The 21,052-nt window shown below is 56.8% G+C and overlaps 1 protein-coding gene across 1 annotated transcript in view; it reads right to left on the bottom strand.

Annotated features, from left to right (window-relative positions):
* UMODL1 (uromodulin like 1) overlaps window positions 1-21,052 on the bottom strand; it is a 62,344-nt gene that overhangs the window by 2,101 nt on the left and 39,191 nt on the right. The window contains exons 15-22 of the mRNA XM_055313670.1: window positions 19,099-19,312; window positions 16,888-17,025; window positions 15,176-15,498; window positions 9,628-9,773; window positions 8,883-9,119; window positions 8,483-8,642; window positions 6,659-6,743; window positions 46-248 (exon numbers count right to left, since the gene is read on the bottom strand). Coding sequence (XP_055169645.1) covers window positions 67-248; window positions 6,659-6,743; window positions 8,483-8,642; window positions 8,883-9,119; window positions 9,628-9,773; window positions 15,176-15,498; window positions 16,888-17,025; window positions 19,099-19,312 — 1,485 coding nt within the window. The 3' untranslated portion in view covers window positions 46-66. The remainder of the gene's footprint in view (window positions 1-45; window positions 249-6,658; window positions 6,744-8,482; window positions 8,643-8,882; window positions 9,120-9,627; window positions 9,774-15,175; window positions 15,499-16,887; window positions 17,026-19,098; window positions 19,313-21,052) is intronic.

Raw genomic sequence — 21,052 nt, 5'->3', positions numbered from 1 at the left:
AGGGTAGGACGCGCGTGCGCCGGAGGCGTCTTATTCCTCACCCACCTTCGTGCCAGCTGCGACCTCCTACTCAGAGAACACCTGGTAGCTGAAGTCATCCGGGCGGGCTCTGAAGTCGTATTTGCCTGTCATTCTCTGGTACTGCACGATGACAAGCGCAGCTGCCCCTGCCACCGAGGCAAAGACGGCCACCGCGATGAGGACGAGGTAGCCGGCTGCCAGGCCTGCCTGGGCACCTGGATGCTCACCTGCAGGGAACGAGACGGGCACAAGTGGGAGGCCCGCCTGAACCAGGAGGGATGCGTCTCCTGTGACCCCAGCACTCTGACCTTGCCAGTGCGGGTGGAGCGGAGGGTTTAGGACAGAAGGGGACCAAGCTGTCCACCGGTGTCCACTGCCTTGTGACATTATTATCTGTATCTGATGGGCCTGGAGTACATGTGGGTTCCCAAAGGTGACCGAGCAGGTGTCCTGACCCCGAGAGAGCAGCGCATCAGCCTGCCCCACGTTCTAGATTATCACTAGCCAGGGGGTCAGGCCATGTGGGAGCAGCAGGGGCTGCCAGGGCCTCGGTTGGACTTTGCACGTGGCCACGAGGCCTTCCCCAGACCCAGAGGCCCAGTGACCATCCAGGAAAGCACAGACCCAAACAAGCTGGAAATTGGGACTCGAACACCCAGACGCCCACGTTCATAGTATCCCAACAGCCCAAGTGTCCACCAAAGGATGCTCAGATGGGCAAGTTGTGTTCCGTCCACACAGCGGAATGTCGTCGGGCCGCAAAAAGGAGCAGAGTCCTGATGTGTGCTACAGCACGGAGGAACCTCCAGAACATCCGGCCCAGTGAGAGGGCCCGGTCTCAAAGGACCACACACAGTATGACCCTGCTTGTAGAACTATCCAGAATGGGCAAAACCAGAGGCAGAAAGCACACTGGTGTCAGGTTCTGAGGGAAGGGGGCCGGGAGGGACCCCCAACTGGTGTAGAGACGCCTTTGGGGGCAATGAAAACGTTTTGTAACCGGGGAGAGGTGGTGGTTGTACGTCGTGGTGAGTGTGTGAAGGGCCCCTTGGGTTGTTGATTGGTTCCCTGTTTGGTGTGTGAATTTCCCCTGGTTTCACGGCAGGTGAAAACCGAAGGGCCAGAGAAGGAAGCAGGCCCCCCCCAACCCCCGAGGAGAGACCCACCCCCCTGTGAGGAAGTCGGGGTGCCCTGAAGCACAGTGCAAGTGGCTATGAGCCCTGACAGGGCATCTGCAGCAGGTGCCAGAGCCACCCCAGCATCACGCTCACCTCCATCCATCCTCCTACATCGTGGGGTGTCCACCCAGGTGACAGGGAGCATACTTGCTCCAAGTAGACGCTGCGCCAGGTCTCCCAGGGCATGGCACAGGTGTGCACAGTCGGCAAAGTGGTCCGACAACAGCACTAAGAACACCACCACCACCACCCCTCCCCCCCGGCTGCCTGGAACACTGGTCATCCCCTCCTCCAGAGGGAGGAAGGCCCTGGGGACAGTTGCTCAAGCAGCTAACCCTCCCAAGTCATCCAGACTCTGGGCAGCCTGCTTCCCCGCCAACATTGGCATGGCTGGTCCCTAGACCCAGCCTCTAGGGGGTGGGGGTGCAATAATGGGCCGCTGCCCTCCTCCCGGGGCTCGGGTGCAGGCCATCTTGCTAGGACAAGCAGGGTGGACCACCCCAGGGACATAGGATCCACAGTGGAGCCAAGTGCCAGCCCCATACTGCCGGCTCCGGGGACAAATGAGCTGGTTTGGTTGCTGCCTGCCCCTCTGTGTTTCTGTTACCTGCTGCCAAATGCTCCTAACTGACCCCCTCACCCAGAGCAGCGCCAGGTGGGGTCCACAAGCCTGCACTATCCACTGGTTTCTGTGGCCCAGGATGGTTACCAGTCCACGTGAGATAGCTAGGAATGGGGAGTGAGTGCATCCTGCAGCATGACCCTCACCATCGGGGAGCGGGGAGGTGACCACCCATCCAGGTGAGACCAGTCATGTGGGGTGAGCTCCATGAGGGTCACACAGTTGGATCACCTGCCTGTCTTTTAAAAAAAAAAAAAAAAAAACTGGTCCTCCACCCGGATAGCTCAAGCAGCCCGCACCCGTCTGCAGGACGGTCGCCATGGTCACTGGGCGTAGCTCACACAATCAGTCATTTTGCAAAGACACTGAGCTGTCAGAGCTTTGGTGAAGGAGACACACGCCCTGTGAGGGATGTGATGGAGAATCTTCTAGCACAGGTATGACCCCAGGGAAAACAGCCCCTTCCAAAGGTGTGCGTTCCAACTCAGCCAATTGGGGACCCCCATCTCCTCACTTTGGAGTAGCCTCAATGACGGCTCTAGGCCCTTCCTGCTGGGACATGTGAGCCTCTGGCAGACATCACCTAAGCGTTCCCTTCCTCTCGGTACGAAGAAACTCTAGTGAGTGAGAAGTCACGAGTCATCTAGCGAAGCAAATGGCCATGGAAGAGTTCCAAAAATTAAATCAGAAAATTGTGATGCTGATATAAGATATGTTGGCAGCACACATTCAGGGACGATGTCCAAATGGATTCTCCCTTAATATTGCACGACGTGCGGGATGCCCAGGTAGCTCAGCGGTTAAGCATCTGCCTTCAGCTCAGATCATGATCCTGGAGTCCCGGAATCAAGTCCCACATCAGACTCCCTGCATGGGGCCTGCTTCTCCCTCTGCCTGTGTCTCTGCCCCTCTCTGTGTCTCTCATGAATAGATAAATGAAATCTTTAAATATATATATATATATATATATATATATATATATATATATATTGCACGACGTGCAACATGTGGTGCTGTGTGTGTCCTCCATAGAGATGTGTTGGGGTCCCAGCCCCTAGTACCACAGCATGTGATGTTATTTGGAGCCAGGGTCACTGCAGATGTAATAGAGTCGGTGCAGGTTCAGATGCGGTCACGCTCAGCAGGAGAAGCCCCTGATCCAGTATGGCTCACGCCCTTAGAAGAAGACGGCCGTTTGAAGACACAGAGGACAGGGACAACGCCATGTGAGGACAGAGGCAGAGATCCGGTGACGAGATCCCACAAGGCAAGGGGAGCCAGAGCAGCAAATGCCAGAAGCTGAGAGAGCCTGGAATGATTCTCCTTCACTGCCCTGGTGGGAATCAGCCCGGCTGACACGTTGCTCTTGAATTTCTGGCCTCCTGAACGGTGAGAGAATATTTTCTCCCATTTTAAGCACCTCCTCAGTCTGTGCAGTTAGTTTCCTGGAGCAACAGCCCCAGAAAACTAACACAGGTGGTGTGAGGGCTGGAGCGCGGGAGGGGAATGTGGAGAAGGAAGCCCCAGGAAAGGAAGGCAAGGGGTCTAGGAGAAGCCAGGAACCGCTCTCAGAGGGCTCACCTGTCCAGCTACAAGCCTGTGAGCTTGGCCACGTTCCCTGAACTCTCCAAATACTCTCTTTCTTCCCAACAGTGGAAGTGATGGTGATTGCAGGGCCAGAGCATGGGCGCGCATTGAGGGGGCAGACTATGGGTGCACGTTGCGGGGTCAGAGCATGGACACACATGGGGGGCAGGGCGTGGGTGAATACGGGAACAGAGTGTGGGCACAGGAAGGGAGGGGGGCAATCCTGAAGGGATGTGTCTGCCAGTCTATCTCACCCCTGCACTCTCCAGCAATATTTCTGTTCACGTACACAATCAAAACGTCAAGTTTCCCCCAACTGGGAGATGTCATGTTTCTAAATGCTTGTTCTAAGTGCATATCCATGTGGCACAGTCATGGAGCAAAGAAAAGCTAATAAAACCCTGAGAAAGAATGATGAACAAAATGAATAATTATAATCCTTGGTTTTGAGCCCGACAATTTATACCCTTATTACACTTGGTGTTGCCTGGAATGGTTGTTAGTGTGTGTTCTACTGATTTCAAATGATGACAACTAACTCTTATTCAGTAATTTCTATGGACAAGGCACTGTATGAACTAGAAGTTATCATTGTTCCCATTTTATAGATGAAGGAAATGAGGACAATGTAGTCACCCATGTTGCAGAGATAAAGGAGAGTGCTGGACACTTAGTAGAGATGTATGTCTACCATGTAGACAGATGAAATAATGAATGAGTGGGTGGGTGAATGGAGAGATGGATGGAAGCTGAGTGGATGGATGGATGGATGGATGGATGGATGGATGGATAGATGGATGGATGAATGCTGCATCAGTGGATGGATGGATGAAGGAATGATGGATGAGTGATGGATGGATGGATAGATAGATGAATGGATGGGTGGATGGATGGGTGGATGGATAGAGGAATAATGGATGGGTTGGTGGAAGGGTAAGTGGATAGATGGATGGATAGATGAATGGATGCATGGATAGATGGATGGATGGATAAGGGAATGCTGGATGGGTGAATGGATGGGTGGATAGATAGATAAATTATTGGATGGGTGGATGGAGGAATGATGGATGGGTGAATGGAAGGGTAGGTGGATAGATGGATGGATGGATGGATGGATGGATGGATAAAGGAATGATGGATGGGTTGGTGGAAGGGTAAGTGGATGGATGGATGGATGGATGGATAGACAGATGAATGGATGGGTGGATGGAGAAATGATGCATGGGTGGATGTAAGTGTGTGGATGAATAGATAAATAAGTGAATGGATGGGTGGATGGGTGGATGGATAGAGGAATGATGGAAGGACAGATTGAATCCAGAAGACTCAGTAAGAAGACGACACAACTAGAAGCATGAGAGTCTATATTCAAATTCAGGCCCCCAACTCAAAGCCTAGTGCTTTTTCCACTCTAGTAATTTTGACATTACCTGGAATATCCATAAATAAATATAAGTTCTATTTCTATAAATGAAAATGTATATTAGGGCCCCTGGTCAGCCAGTTCTCCTAAGCAATCTGAGAAAGTGAAAATGTAGGAGAAGTATGTGGTCCTTGGGTGGGTCCTGCAACTGCCTGATGACCAGTGCAGACACCGGAGCCTGGAGACCAGCTGGGGTGCACCCCCCAAATCTGGAACCTTTTAACTTCACAAGCACATTGGATGAGAACCAGCAGTTGAGGATCACGGGGCAGGAGGCCCTCCCTCCTCCTCCTGCTCCCTCAGCTTCCTTCCCAAGCCCTGATCAGCACTCGGACCCTGGCTCACACCCCACAACCAAAACCCCAAAGTTCTTGTGCAGGAAGATACAGAGAGGCCAGGAAGGCCCTCAAAGTTGGGGGAAAAAACAACAAAAAAGGAAAACTAACTAGGATTACGTTTAGCTACAGAAGGAGAAAAAGCCAAAATAGCAGTGACCAAGAAACGTGGAAGTTCCTTTCTTTCTGGCACAAAACTCAGAGGTCAGAGGCCAAGCCTGGCCTGGCACACTCGCTCTGCGGTGTCCTTGGGAATGGGACTCCCTCCAGCTCCTGTCCTCAAGGCCCGCAGGGTCCACCAGGCAGCTGGCCGCACCCCCCACCTCCCCTGCCAGGCAGCCGGAAGAGACATGATCAAGAAGAGAGGGACGCACGATGGGCACCCCTTCGAGAGCTGTCACTCGACCTCTCATTTGCATCTCATTGGCCAGAACTTACTCCTATGGCCACACGTAGCTGCCAGGTCGGCCGGAAATCACAGTTCTTATTCCCAGGAGCCACGTGCCAGCAAAACACTGGGGATTCTACAACTATGAAGGGGAAGAGAACAGCTCCTGGGGGACAGCTAGCGATTTCTGTCTTTTTTCAAATTTATTTATTTTAGAGAGAGAGGGAGAGAGAGCGTGAGTGCACGCAAGGGTGGGGAGGGGCAGAGGGAACCTCCAGCAGACTCTCGGCGCAGTGCGGAGCCCGACGTGGGGCTCGATCTCCTGATCCCGAGATCATGACCCGAGCCGAGACCACGAGTCAGATGCTCAACCCATGAGCCACCCAGGCGCCCCGAGGTTTCAGTCTCAATACTCAAATCACACAATTTCCCCCAACCAATTTAAAAACAACAACAATAACAATAAAATCGATCTCAAAAGGAATAAAATGTTTTTCTGGAGAAGTGACGGCGGCCCTTGAAATCACATGGAATGTAATCAGCTGGTGGAATATTATACCATGGAGGAAGCCATGCCTTTTTTTTTTTTTTTGCATCTTCTAATTTAGCCAAGCCCAGAATAAACAGCATTCTCATGTGTGCACGCACTGACACATGCATGCACACACGTGTGCCCACACGGACTCCGACCTGGCGTAGCCTGAGTTCCTCCCTCCCAGCAACCAACCCACGTGGTATATTTATTCTGGGTCAGGAAACTTGACTGGTCTCGGTGACGCAGCCCAACATACTGCTTTATCTAACTAAGCGTGTGCTGACTTCCCGAAGCCCCAGCCTTCTCTTCTACACCATGGGGACGGCAGGGCTCCTACCCCCAGGCCTGCCGGGTGGGGTGGGGGGCAGCCCCACTCTGCACCAGAAGGATTTAACTGCAGGCTGGAATCAATGGTCTCCACGCTCACCAGCTGCTGCGTCCCCTGTGGCAAGGCTGCAGGACCGTCCCGGGTCCCCCGGTTCCCGGTGGCAGCACCCTGGTTCACGCACTGGGGAGACGGAACCAGCGGCATCTGTTCCTCAGCTGACTAATCCAAGTCACCAACTCACCTTCAGACCGAATGAGGGGTCCCCAGGATGTCTGGTGTGTCGCAGATGCTTCACCGCTCCTGGGGGACCGGATGCCATCGCAATTCTGTTGTTTTCGGAATGAAAGAAACATTCAGATGAGTTGGACGGAAACTAATCAGAGCCGGGAAGTGGGGTCACTGTCGCGGTGAGACTCTGATCCGTATGTTGCAAACCGGCTGGAGGCGGCCAGTCACAGGAGGATGAGCTGAGATAGGGGAGTGGGACGAGGGAATGACCACCTGGGCCTCGGGGCTTTGCCAGGGTGACAGGAGGGAGGGGGAGAGGGGGTTCGAGAGAGCACCTGCTGAGCCATCTCCAAGCCCTGGCCCCTCGGCCCCTGGGCCCCTCTGTTGGCTCTGAGTCGCCTTGGCAGTTCTCTACGGCCGGAGGCAGCGGCCACTTGTTCCTTTCCACGCCTCCGCCTTGCGGAAAGTCTTGGGGACGAGGTGGGAACTGCTCGCTATGTACCTGCCACCGGCTGCATTATTCCCCCTAAGAGATGTTGACGCCCTAGCCTCCCCAGGACCTATGGATGGGACCTTATCTACAGACAAGGTCTTTGTGGATGAAGGTAAGGTGAGGTCACTCAGGTGCATCCTACATGACTGTGTCCTTATGAAAAGGGGACGTTGGACACAGACAGGCACAGGGGAGAGCAGTGAAGACACCGAGAGAAGCCGTGTCTACAGGCCAAGGACAGAGCCTGGATGCATCTCCCGCACAGCCCCAGGGGGAGCCAGCCCTGCCCACGCCCTGAGCGTGGACATCCAGCCTTCAGCCCCTCAGAGGACGCGTGCCTGCTATCTCGGGTGCCCTGTGGTCCTTGCAGCCACAGGACACCAAAACAACACCAGCCCTAAGAGAACCTGGAGAGGAATCTGTAAAGCCATATTATAAAGAATCCGGGAATTGGCAGCTCCTTGCCAAGGTGGTTGGGGCTACAAATACTCTGTATTTCTGAGGGGCTTTTGGAACAGGTGCAGGCGCATGTGCACCCTTAGCTTCCAGTCATCGGGCAGGGGGGTGGAGGGGAGGCTGTGTTCCTCTCAATCCTTTTTTTTTTTTTTTCTGGAAGATCTACTGTGTGAGAAAAAGTGCCATCAACAAAATCAGTTCATCTCCTATGCACGTTCTGGGGGTGCCGGGGGCGGGTCACCCAGGGAGCCCACAGGTCTGTGAGCAGCGCAGAGGAGAGACAAACACGCAGGAGCTGGGCCCGAGGCCAGCAGAGCTCTGTACACCGTCCTTGGCGCAGACAGCGCGTGACAGCTCACGCACCTGTCTGGTATGAAGAACAGCTTTCAGCCCCTAGGACTGCAAAGCATATCTCACATTCAAAGGTCTCAGGAAATGAGAATGTAAAATTATTCAAGATCCCAACACGAAGGATGAACATGGGGGGGGAACCCCCGTCTTATTAAATATCACAGTGGTGGGATTCAGGAGCGTTCCATCAATGTTGCTAAAAATAACACGAAATTCAAGTAATGTTTTTACACCTGAATATGCATTAAAGCACCTGGAGGAGCACCGCAGTGTCGCGGCCAGGGATGGGATGCGACTTAGTCATCCAGGACGCAGCTTAGCCATCCAACCACAAGGGTCGCCAACCCCGTGGGCTGCCCACCGTCCACACCTCACGTTGCCCCTTTTTGGGGGCTCAGTGTGTGGGGCCCCGTGTCTCCTCCAGGAGTCGGGCCCCCAGAGCTGCTCAAGCCCTGGGCTTCAGACAACGGAGCAACCCTCCTCAGAGCAATAAGGTGCACGAGTCCAGACACGCATTCAGAAAAGCGAAACACCTACTATTTTGCACGTGGTTCCGGGGGAGTCCATGCAAATGCGAAGTCTGCAGTGCAGATAGACGATGGAGTTGTTGATGAAAGAGAAGATTTTCAGCTTGAACTGGGCCTTGCTGGAATCCCCATTCTCGATCACGTTCGTGTACGTGTTGGGGATGGGGCAGCTGGGAAGGAAGGGACGGTGACTCATTAGTCGGGAGCCGGCCGCCTGTCCCCTGGCCGGGTGGGCTTCCCGGCAGCGCCTCTGTCTGCACACACCACGTCCACCTGCTGCCCGTGGGACGCAAGGCCCGCCAGCTCTCCCATTCCTCAGAGACTCGGGCGTTGCTGCAAACCCAAGCCCGTAGATCCATGGCGTCTGGGAACCCAGAGGCCCCGCCAAGCGGGCTACCCGCGAGCCCTACCTGTTGTTGATGAAGCCGAACGTGACCGGGTCCCTGGCGTTGCTGGACGGCGTCGCCCAGCACTCGGTCAGCACCACCTTGAGGTTGCTCTTCTGCTTATAGAGCCCCACTTCAATCTTGACGTCGTCACTGGCAGACACGCTATAATTTCGAGGTATTGGGGAGTCCCCGATAAATAACTGCATTTCGGTGACAAAATTGCCAGCGCCGTGGAGGTCCTCGATGATGGTGTAGACCCTGCAAGAGTGAGTGGTTTCGGGGGCTGCGCTTCTGTGACCCACCCCCTGCCCGTTCCTCCCCGAGAAGCAACTCCAAAGAAGTACGGAAGTAAAGGAAGACCACTCGAAGGAGAGGAGGCAAAGAAAGTCCACCTATTCTGAGCTGGCTGGAGTGGTGTGTTAGCACCACCACTGGGGTTTGGAGGGGACTCAGGGACAGGCGGGGGCGGGGGTCAGCTTCACAGTGGGACTGGGCGGCCCCAGGCAGCCCCGATGGAGGCCTCATCATGGGGAAGCCAAGGGCATCCTATGTGGTTGGCTGGGGGTGCATATCTGGCTTTCTTTGGTTGCTCCTATTTTGGAAGGGAAGACAAAAATTAGGGGAGCCGGCAGTTACCAACCAAGCCCTGGCCACTGTGCGCCTCACAAAAGGGTCCTCGAGTGGTTGAGCCCTCAAGAAATCCAATGTGAAGGCACGAGAGAGGAGAGTGAGCTGGGGAGGGATGGGCAGAGACGGCTCCACTCACCCCCACTCTGGGGTGTAGCCCGACGACGTCAGGAGGTCGTTCTGGAAGGCACAGTGGATGGGGCTTAGGATCTTCAGGTGGTGGATGATGCCCTCGGGGGACAGGTCATTCCTCAACGTGGTCCTCACCACCGTATTTGTCACATTCTGGACACAAACAGGGCGTCAGCGTGCTCCCGGGCCCCTCGGCACACGTGCGGACTGTGCTTCTGGGTGCCCGGGGCGGGGGAGGGATGGCTCTTCTCTAAAGCTTGTCCCCCAAATACCAAAACCCTGATGAGCTTTTCCTAACATCAAATGCCAAAGAGAGCGTGAAGTCCTGACCCCTGGTTTATGTAGCCTGTGTTGTCTGCCCATTTTCCTCATTGGAAGAGAACCGGAGACAAACTGGATCATCGGCTGACACCCCCCAGATAATAGATCCGATTCCTCCCCAAATCATCCCCCAGAACGTTTTTGAAAACGAGAGACGACTGGAAAACGACCTAGGGGTGGTGGAAGGGGAGGAGGGCGGGGGGTGGGGTGACTGGGTGACAGGCACTGAGGGGGGCACTTGACGGGATGAGCACTGGGTGTTATTCTGTATGTTGGCAAATTGAACACCAATAAAAAATAAATTTATTATTAAAAAAAAAAAAAACGAGAGACGAGAGCACAATACCCGCCCACAAAGAAATCGAGGTAAAATCAATTGATTGAAGTCTACACTAGACCACCGGCATTCTCTCCAGGCGCCATCGTCTTGGGGGGCAAAGCAGGAGCCCAGGGACCCAGAGGACAACCTCCAGAGAGCAGAGGTCATCGTGACCTTCACCTGAGCCCCCAGGGAACAATGCTGAGCCTGCCCGTCATGGAGTGAAGCCCCCTAGAGCCAGGGGCAGAGCAGACTGGTTTGGACCTACAGAAACCACGTTAGAGTCAACCGGGATTGAGGACTGGTTGCTTGCGGTGTGAACGTTTAGCAGGAGAGGCTCTCCAGACAGCTGTGCAGGATGATGCTCCTTCCGAAGCGCACGAGGGTTCTGGAATTTCTCCAGAGCCCACCACGGGGACGGAGAGCCCGAGGCGGGCAGTTGCACGATGTGCTTCAGTGGCGAGCATATAGGAGGAGACGGATATTTCTGTGAAAATCTCCATCGTCATACTGGAGCCGAACCAAGTCTTCTGTTTGACAAGATGCCTGAAGTTTCGTTCGTTTGCGGTGCTCGTGGCTTGGAGTCTGACCATCATGGGGGTGGGCTTCCCAAGACCAGCGCCCCTTTACGGACACCTGCTACGCTGTCACCAGAACAGGGCACAGCGCCAGCCAAGGACGCCTGCGGATTGTTGGTGGACGCCTAGTGGCGAGTGTGGCACCTCTTCGGCTGAAGGCACGGCCTAACCAGCTTAGGAGTCGACACGAGGCAGGGGAAACTGTGAGAAACGGACGACCCAGACCACCTACGAGGAGGAGGAAGCCGGGGGCCTGGCTGAAAAGTAAGCCGGTGGGGACCCATCGGGAGCGTCCATGGAAACTCAACCACCGAAGCAGGATGTGATGGGCAGCAGGGTGGCACCCACAACGGCGGCACAGCGGAGGGCCTGGTCACGGTGAGCCTGCCAGGCAGCGATGGCTGAAACTAGAGATCTGGAGACCAGCAGCCCTGATGGCACCCCCGAGTCTGATAGAGACGCGGAATCCAGCGGCCAACCAGGTTCTGGCACGAATGGGTCACAGGTGGTGCAACGCTTGCAGGAGCGTGACGGGGAGCGGCTGCTTTTGGACGGTCTGGACTGAAGAGTCGCCGCGGGGAAGACGTTTTGAAAGCTCCTCTGCCTCTCCAGCTCCCACACCTACTCCTTACTGGCCACTCGCTTACGAGAAATTACGGCAAGTGTATTTTCTCCTCGTGCGTCCGTGAAACAGACCCGGTAAGCACGGGTGAGTTGACTACATCAGAGAGTCATTAGCGTATATTGGAAGCTACTGGATTTGACCGGGGGGGGGGGGGGGTGTCTCTAGGTTTTTATATACATGGTGAAATTCGGATTTTGGAAAACCCGGTTAATTCTTGGAATTCGTTTGCCTTAGTAGAGACTGGTGATGCTTTAGCTTCTGGGAACACACCTGCCCAGGTTCCTCACCGAATTACCCGAAAATGGAAGCACTGAAACACTTTTGAACGTGCACCTGTCTCTGCGTCTGCTTGTATGGGCATCTCCCTACATTGCAATACTTATCTATGTGATGTTTGGGGGTCCGGTGGCTTCTGCCAGCTGAGGAGCAGAGGCTCCTGTACACGTAGGGTCATAACAGACAGGGCGTCAAATCTCTGATGTCCCCCCTCTCCCCCCCCCCCCGTCCAGAGCGCATGCTCACCATGGTGCACATTTGGTGCCTTTGAAAATCGCTTTGAAAAGTGTCTCAGACAAACTGGACAGACCCCTGCCGCCCCCACAAGAATTTTGGAAGTGTTTGTGAAGATGATTCCATACGCTGGCGAATCTCCTGGGGTGTGTGCATCACTTTGGGTCTCTTAGAGCATCCTCTGCACAATCTGTATGCGGCCTATCCGGCTTATGGGGGAGCCTTAAAGCCTTAGATTTAACATCTAAGACATTAAGGGGTCAATAACATTGAAAGTGCTGAACCAAAAAAGGAAAAAAGAGAAAAGAAAAGAAAAGAAAAGAAAAGAAAAGAAAAGAAAAGAAAAGAAAAGAAAAGAAAAGAAAAGAAAAGAAAAAAGGAGGAAGCAGATCCTGCTAACTCTATCTATTCCGTTGTATTTGTATAAATAGTCTTTGGGAAATCTTAGGTTTTGGCAAATGTCAAAAAAGATCAAGAACTTCCGGGATGCCTGGGTGGCTCAGGGGCTGAGCATCTGCCTGTGGCTCAGGGCGTGATCCCAGGGTCCTGGGATCGAGTCCTGTATCAGGCTCCTTGCATGGAGCCTGCTTTTCCCTCTCCCTGTGTTTCTGCCTCTCTCTATGTCTCTCATGAATAAATAAAATCCTTAAAAAAAGAAACTAAAAAAAAAAAAAAAAAAGATGGAGAACTTCTGTGGATTCCAGGGCTGGGATGGCTCGTTAGAGACGCATTTCCCTCTGCTCTGAAAGGGCTCTGAACCCTACTGAACGTGACAGCTGTACCAGGTGTGTGTGTGGCTCAGGGAAACAAAGGCAGCGAGCCAGTGCGCCGGCTGGCCCCCGGGGCCCCCCCACCCGTATGAGGCTCCCCCCCAACAGCTGCCCACATCATCTCCTGCATCGTTCAGTTCGCTTCTGCAAGCCTGCAGGCTGCTACCTTGGACCTGAGACCCTCGGGGGCAGCTCTGCCCGGGCCCACCGTCCAGCCCGGGGCCCGCAGGCCCTGGGGCTCAGAACCGCGGCTGCTGAGAAGCTGCTACCACCCCCCCAACCCCCCCACCCCCCCATCAGTGCGGCCCGCCTCCAGGGAGCCCGAGTAATCCTTAAGAAAGAGAAGCAAGTCCCCAGGGTCATGTTTAAGCTGTGCTGGTTGGACGGTGGGAGGGGGGCTGATGAAGGCTCTGGGTCCCTGGGGACATCCTGGTGGCTCCTCCCACCCACAGCCCCCAAGGAGGCTGGAGTCACACTCGAGAGAGGCAAGCAGGCCGACTGTGCAAGTGCACTGCTCGGCCATGATCCCCCGCACGCCCACGTGCACGCACACGTGCACCCCGCAGCGGCCTGCCCCCCCACGTCCTCTTGCACCTGACCCTGCAGCGCCAGCGCCTGGCCCCCAGCACGCCTGCACCTGAGGGCCATCTTTGCCCCCATGTCCCATCTCTCCTCGGGCAGAGACTCTTCCCCAGAAGCCTCCCACCAAGTCCCTCGCCAGCCTTTGGAGCCCCTGCCTCCTCTCGGCGGGGCTGCTCCCCGCGTGGGCCCACTGTCCACGTCCAGGCCTCCTGCTCGGGGCACCCACCCAGCTCTGCTCCTCTCAACCCCTGATCTTGCCTCCCTGTGCCTGTGGCCCCAGCATCACCTATTGACTGAGCCCAGCCCGTGCCCGGAGCCCACGTGTCCCCACTGGGGTGCACGGACTGGGCCCCAATCAGAAGCCTCTGAGTACGAGGCCTTTGCCCCCCTTGTACCCCTGAGGGCCCCTGGAAAGGCAGAGTCACAGGGGCCTTAGGGCTGGTCCTTGCAGGCAGGGCATCCTTGACCCCTTGACCACGAGGTCCCATTGAAACCTAGACACAGGGATCCCTGGGTGGTGCAGCGGTTTAGCGCCTGCCTTTGGCCCAGGGCACGATCCTGGAGACCCGGGATCGAATCCCACGTCAGGCTCCCAGTGCATGGAGCCTGCTTCTCCCTCTGCCTATGTCTCTGCCTCTCTCTCTCATTCTGTGTGACTATCATAAATAAATTTTAAAAAAATTAAAAAAAAAAAAAGAAACCTAGACACGGGGACCTAACCATCACCATGCAGGTAGGGCACCCAGCCCATGGCCCCGCCACCTTTCCCCACCCCATTCTGGGAAACAAGGCCTCGAATTGCCCTCAGGAGGTTCTTAGAGGCAGAAGTCCAGGCCCCTGGGCCCCTGCCATGTGGACCAACCTCCCGACTGAGGACAACCTCCCCATCTCCACTGCCACGCGGCCCCCGGCTGAGACCATCTCCTGGGGCACGGCCACCACCAGACCCTTCCACGTCCACGCTCAACCCAGGGCCCAGCTGCCCTGCCTCCCAGAACCGCTCCTTCCAGCACCTTCCACCTGGTCAGTCCCGCCCACCACCCCCTGCTCTCCGCCCCCCTCACCCAGCCTCTGCCACATGTCCCCTGGCTGCACACACAGTCCTCCCCGCACGCATCTGGGGACCATGTCAGTGTCCACAGGTCCTGTCCCAGGGTAGCACATTTCTCAGGGGGCCACCCTGTCCCCCCGTGGCCAGTGAGGGGGCCTCACAGAGGACGCTGGTGGCCTCTAGGCTGCTCAGTGCTGGGAGGAGGGAGGTGAGAGGGACACGGGAGCCTTAACTGTGACCCAGAGCCAACCTGGGAAGAACCAGGGCCTGGAGCCGGTCAGCCTGGCACCCGGGGTGCAGGGGTGCTACCCCCAGAGGAGCTCCCATGGGCCGGGCTCCCGTCTGTGCTGCCTGTCACCCTGTCAACGACTCTGCAGTGAAGTAGACCTCAGTCCCTCTGGCCAGGTCCTTGTGATCACACCAGCCCCCTTGCCCAGCGTGCACAAATGTGTGCACACTCACGCAGTCACACACGCATGTTCCCACACACGTGCACGTCTGGACGCTCACGGTAACACACTGAGCTCTCCTGCCTGTTTCCTCGCTAGCCGCCGCCCATCCTGCCTATGCTTCAGAATCCCTGGAAGTATCTTTAAATCCCGAGGCCGACCCCAGTCCCTTTGCACAGGATCCCGCAGGGCAGAGCCTGAAACTCCCTCCTGAATGTAGGACGCAGTCTGGTCCCCGGTGAGAAACTGCTCTAACGTGTCCCCCTTTCTTGGGGCCCCCACTTCAAGTCGGAGACCTTGGGGTGCAGTCTTCCCTGTGTGCCTCCCGCGTCTGGCCCCCCAGCCCTTACACTTTGCACGACGGTTCCGCACTCGCTCCACCCGGCCACCAGGAGAACGTGGGTGCTGTTGTGGTAGCTCACGTTGCAGGAGGGGTGTCCCAGGTACAGGGAAGACTCGGGGATGGACTCCTGCCGCAGGAAGCGCCTCTGGATGGCGATGGCCACCTTCTCGATCTCGCAGAGCACCCTGACCGCCTCCGTCAGGCTCAGCCGCGGGGGCGGGTCCTGGGGCCCCTGGCTGGCTGCTGGCACCGAGGCAGCCCTGGTTCCTGCAGGGGTGGGGAGGCCCCCAGGGGCCCCGGGAGCCTGGGCCACGTGGCCAGGAGGGTCACCTGCAAGGCACAAGGAGATGAAACCAAGACTGGGTCTGTGTTTCGGGAGGGTCCCCTGAGCCTGGCCTGCGAGCCCGCGTGGAGGGGGCAGGGGCTGAGTCCCGCACACACCCGGGCTGCACATTCTGGCCACGATCACACACATGCACCTGTTGCACGTTCCTGCCCAACGGCGGGGCCTGGCCTGGTGGGCCGGGGGCTCCTGTGGGCCAGGGGACCATGGTGCCCTCTGCCCCCCACCCCCCAGACTCTCCCGGGCTGACGCTGGGTGCGGGCTGAGCCCGAGGGCTGGCTGTGACACCCCCCTAATCTCTAAGGTGGGTGTTTAGTCTCAGCATCCTGAGTCCCCAGCTCCTCCCCCCACTTCCCGCTTCCCCCAAAGCACAGCCTCAACCTCCATGGGGACACAAAGGCTCTGCAGAGACGTCCAGGGTCCCCCCAGGGCTCCAGGCCTCGTCTGCGCCAACCCGACCCAGGACACGTGTCAGCCCGCTCCCTGGGCCCGGCTCCATCACCTGCCACCCTAGCACCCATCTTCTCTTCTGTCAGGGTGGGGCTCACCCGCCGCTCCGACCCCTCACCTAGCTCCCAAGATGCAGCCCAAACCCGCTCGTGGCGCTCACCGCCTTCTCCACTGGCCTCCCCCGCTCGCTCCCGGCCCCCTCCACATTTCAGCCGGGCCCAACTGCGCCGGCACCGTGCGCCCGTCAGGAGCTCTGTGCTCACTGCTGCACTGACCCAGGGCACCCTGCTCCGCTGGAGCCCCTCTGCCCAGTGCTGTCCTAGCGGGCCTTTAAGACCACCTCTTCCAGGAAGCCCTCCCTGACCCTGCTCATGGAGCTGCAACAGCCTAGCCCCTCTGAGCCTCCTGCTTCTACTGCAAGCAAGAACACACTCCATACTCCCGGTGACAAGTGTTTACTTGCATAAGTGTCCGTCTCGCTCCACCTGACCACAGATCCCTGCATGACAGGGGTCACCTCAGGGCCAACGCTGAATCCACTGAGGCCCCATTTAATGGTTAAAGTATGGGGTGGAAGGAGGGGCCGAGCAGAAACATCTCCCGCGTGCTGCTTATCACACGGGCCGTAGGCTCCGGAGGTCACTTCTAGAATCCGAGAGGACGCAGACCTTAACGTGCATAGTCTCTCATCGGGGGCACTTGAGAGACGCGAAGTGCCCCCAGGAGGCTGGAGATGCATGGCACAGTGTGAAGGGGCACGTACGTGTGCACAGACACACATGCATGTGCACACACACGTAGGAAAACGCATCCAGGACGTAAAAATATGCTGACCCCGTTTGGAAAAGAAGGACTTTGTGAACGGACGTCCTTAAAAGAACAGATGACCTGACAGTATCTCAGAGAAGGGATTAGGGAAATCTCACCTTCACAGGGTCTTCCAGAATATTCCAGAGGGACGTGGGGGGCGCCGCCCACGCAGCTGCAGGTGAAGGAGCCCAGAGTGTTGCGGCAGGACGCGCCCGGCTCGCAGTCATGCTCCTGGCTCTCACACTCGTCGTAATCTGCGCGACATCGGAAACAAGACGGGACACGGTCACGGTCACCGGGCCCCCGAGGGCTGCGGGTGAGAGGTGCTCCCGCTCCGGCTGTTCACACGGCCTTGTGGGGTGGGGAGCTGGCGTGCTTCTCGGGCCGCGGAGTTGAATACGGAGGGACGACAAAGCTGGCCAGTTCTGGGGAGTTGAGGGGACAGGGCGGCACCTGCTTCTCGGCCGGGATGGGGGCAAGAGCCGGTGTCCGGACGTCTGCGGGGGCTGCTAGGGGGGAGGGTTCCTGGTCCCGGGGGGCTGGGGAGGAGCAGCTCATCGGGGCGCCAACAGGACCCCGGCCCCGGCCATTGGCCTCAGGCCCATGCACCCCGCAAGCCCGTCCCCGTAGAAGGCCCTCGGCGCACTTGCCTGCCTTGGTCTCTGCGCCCAGTCACTCTTACTCACAGAAGGGGGTTTACTGCAGGAAATGGGTAAAAATCAGGCCATCTGAGCAGAGAGCATGTCCACACCTAAGGCCGCCTCCCGCATAGCACAGTTTGCTCGGTGACATGTCCCCCTGGTCCTTTCAAACACGGATGGTGGGACGCCTGGGGGTGGCTCCATCAGTCGGGCGTCTGCCTTTGGCTCAGGTCATGATCCCGGGGTCCTGGGATCGAGTCCCGCATCGGGGTCCCCGCTGAGTGAGAAGCCTGCTTCTCCCTCTGCCTCTGCCTGCCACTCCCCCCGCTTGTACTCGCTCTCTCTCGCTCTCTCCCTCTCAAATAAATAAATAAAACCTTTTTTAAAAAGATGATTGAAACTATGTTTCGGGGTGTTGCCTTCTTCAGCAGGGCGCCTTTATTTTGTTTAATATAAAAAGCTTACACTTTTATAGAGTCAAATACTTCAGCCTTTGCCTCTGGGGGCTCCTTTGCCTTCAATTTTCAAATTAGAAAACGCTCCTCTTTCCAAAAACCGGAAAAATGCTTGTATGGCCTCTGAGTGACGTCATACATGAAATTTTTTCATCATTTATTTGATGTGACACGCGCTGTGAACCGAAATGTGCCCCCAAAATACATACGTTGAAGCCCCAACCCCTCGTGGGACTGTGTCTGCAGAGGGGGCGTTTAGGAGGTAATTAAGGCTAATGGAGCCCATAAAGGTGGGACTGTCACCCAAGAGGGCTGGCGTCCTTATAAGAAGTGGCGCCAGAGCTCGGCACACACACGGGGAAAGAAAGGCCTTGGAAGCTCTGTCCACACGGCGGGGAGAGGGTCAGCCCCAGAAAACGAACCAGCGGGCCCCTGGATCTGGGCCGTCCAGCCTCCAGAACTGTGAGAACGTGCTGTTGTGTTGTTGAAGCCGCCCCGTCCGTGGTATTTGGTTACGACAGCTCGCGATGACAAATAGGACTTGAAAGAAGAATCTAAATGGCTTTTTCTCCCTGCTTTTCTTTTCAATTATTTTTACCAGGATCTCCTTGGAAACCTTGCTTGGGAGGAAGCGTGGGCTGCAGAGAGGGGCAGGTGCACCCCCAGCCCGGTTACGTGGGTGGCAGAGGAGGCCCAGGGCGGTCCCCGGAAAGGGAGCAGCATCTCTGGGCATCTGCGCAGCTTCACACCAGGATGGTTCCGGCCCCTAAACCTTCAGAAACCAACACAGTAGCAATAAGAGAGATGGGGCGCTGGGCGGGGGGCTCAGTCGGTGAAGCGTCTGCCTTGGGCTCAGGTCATGATCCCGGGGTCCTGGGATCGAGTTCCGCATCGGCCTCCCCGCTCAGCGAGGAGTCTGCTTCTCCCTCTCCCTCTGCCCCTGCTTGTGTTCTCTCTCATGTTTTCTCTCTCTCTTTAAAATAAATAAATAAAATCTTTTAAAAAAAAGAAAGAAAAAGAAATAAATTAAATTAAAAAAATAATGATAAAACAAAAAATTAAAAAAGATGAGGGTCCTATCTGTTCCCCATGTTGACCTCCTGCCTGGGAGCCCCTAGGAGGAGACACATAGGGTGACATCTTCCAAACAAGGGCAGAAGCTGGGGTCTCCCCACTTCTCTTGCAGACACAGTGAGCCTCGGGGCGGGGGGGGAGCCCGGCCTCCACCTACCCTGGATGACCGTGTCCTCTCCGACCACCTCCAGCAGAGACGCGTTCTGAAAGGCCACGAGGAACGCAGCGGACACCTCGCGGACACCCACGTCTGCGGTGATCAGCAGGTTAAACTCCACCACGACGCTGCCGTTGGCGATGCGGGTCACCTCCACCTGGACCCCACCGGAGTCCACGAGCCGAAGCATGGCGGCTGGCAAGGAACCCCGCACCTTTGAAGAGATGGCACATGAAAAGAATGAGAGAAAGCAGGATATCCGACCAAGGGGTCACCTCCTGGGATTCGGGCCAGCAGCCAAAGGCCAAGGTCCCGTGTGCCGTGTCCCAACCCCAAGTCCCAAGAAGAGCCCTGTTCCCCCAGAGCACATCCGCGGGCCGGTGTGGGTGACATGCAAGGGCCCTGCCTGGCGGGAGGGGGGGACACGTCACCCAAGGGGGCGCACGTGACGGCGTTTAGAACCTACTGCTCTCGGCGCAGAGCTGTGGAGGGTGGGGGCTGGATGGGTGGACATGGGGGGGGGTCATCTCTCTCTCACTGTTCATTTTCTAGAACACTCCCTCTACTGATGCTGTAGACCAGCTCCCCTGCCATTCTTCCCACCTTCCCCAAAACCGCTTCCCTGCAAGCCTTCCCACCAGGACACACAGCTCCTGCCTCGCTTTTCCCTCTACCACCTTGGAGGGAATCCTTCCTCGCAGGCCATCCTGGCACCTCACAGCCAAAACGCCACCGAGTAGGGGCTCTAAGTGCTCCATACAGAACTAGACTTCTATGGGAACGTGTGCTTCTGGGGTCTGGCCTCCCAGAAAACCTCGTCTTCATCTGGACCCCGTGAGGGGTGGTGGCTCAAGGCAGGGGCTCATGGATTCACTTCTCAGCATTGGGACATCCAAGGTGACAAATCTGCTGTCACCTCCGGTCACCGGGCCACCATCACTACCACTGGAAGAGCTAGCTCTTGTCTCTTTCTCTCTCTCTCTCTCTCTCTCTCTCATCTGGGACTTCCAGAGATGCGGTTGGATTAAAGGCCCTCGGGGCTGCCTTTCAAATCCTTCTCAAAGCAAAGTTCCAGCCTCCACGCTAGGCAGTGACGGGAACAAGGTGCCACGTTAACCCACAACCTCCCAAAAGCTGTCCTACATGAGTGACAAGCTGCACAATCATCTGCTATCCTGAAACTCTAGACAAACCAACAACGGTCCCCAGAAAGAGGCGAGCGAAGACATGGTTGGGGGACGAAGGATGCGTGCAGACATGTGTGTGGATCTGGGGCTGCTGCACATGGTCCCCGCGGCCCTGTGGCCCGATGGTCAGCGCTGTTGCTTAGTATTACGTGCAAACATCACGGAACCTACAGAAGACCATTGACAACTCTTGAATCCATGCACAGGGGCACTGGGCTGGGTGCTGGGGACCCAGGACAAATAAGGCAGGATCCCAGATCCCCGAGGAGCCCCAGCGGGCCCCATTTCCTCCACCCTGGAGGGGAGAACAGAACCAAGTCATCGGGCTACGGGGCGAGCACCCTCCGCCTCGAGGTGGCGCTTCCAAACCCTCTCTCCTGGGTCTTAAACCCGGCGGGGAGGGAAAGCTAACGGGGACCCGACGTCCACCGCATCCAGGAGACCGCGGGATCGGGACCAGCGCATCCTCTCTTCGTCAAAGGGGAATCAAGCTGCAGCAAATCCCGGCCACCACCGTCCCTGGGAGTGTGAATGGGGCGGCGGGGGAGGCGCCGGCGAGATCAGGAAAAAGGAACAGCAGCTTCGTTCACGCTCGCCAGAAAGTGCAAGCACCACCACGCGCATCAGCGGATGAAGGGGCGCGCGGACCGTGGTCTCTCCGTGTGGCCGCCCGGGGCTCCGGGGAGCAAGCCAGACGCCACAGGCCACGCGTGTAATGATTCTGTGCACACGCGACATCCAGGGCAGGCAGGTTAGTGGGTGGCAGG

This window comes from Nyctereutes procyonoides, unplaced genomic scaffold (assembly GCF_905146905.1).
Source record: "Nyctereutes procyonoides isolate TBG_1078 unplaced genomic scaffold, NYPRO_anot_genome, whole genome shotgun sequence".
Lineage (NCBI taxonomy): Eukaryota > Metazoa > Chordata > Mammalia > Carnivora > Canidae > Nyctereutes > Nyctereutes procyonoides.
This window is presented reverse-complemented; position numbering and strand designations above follow the sequence as displayed.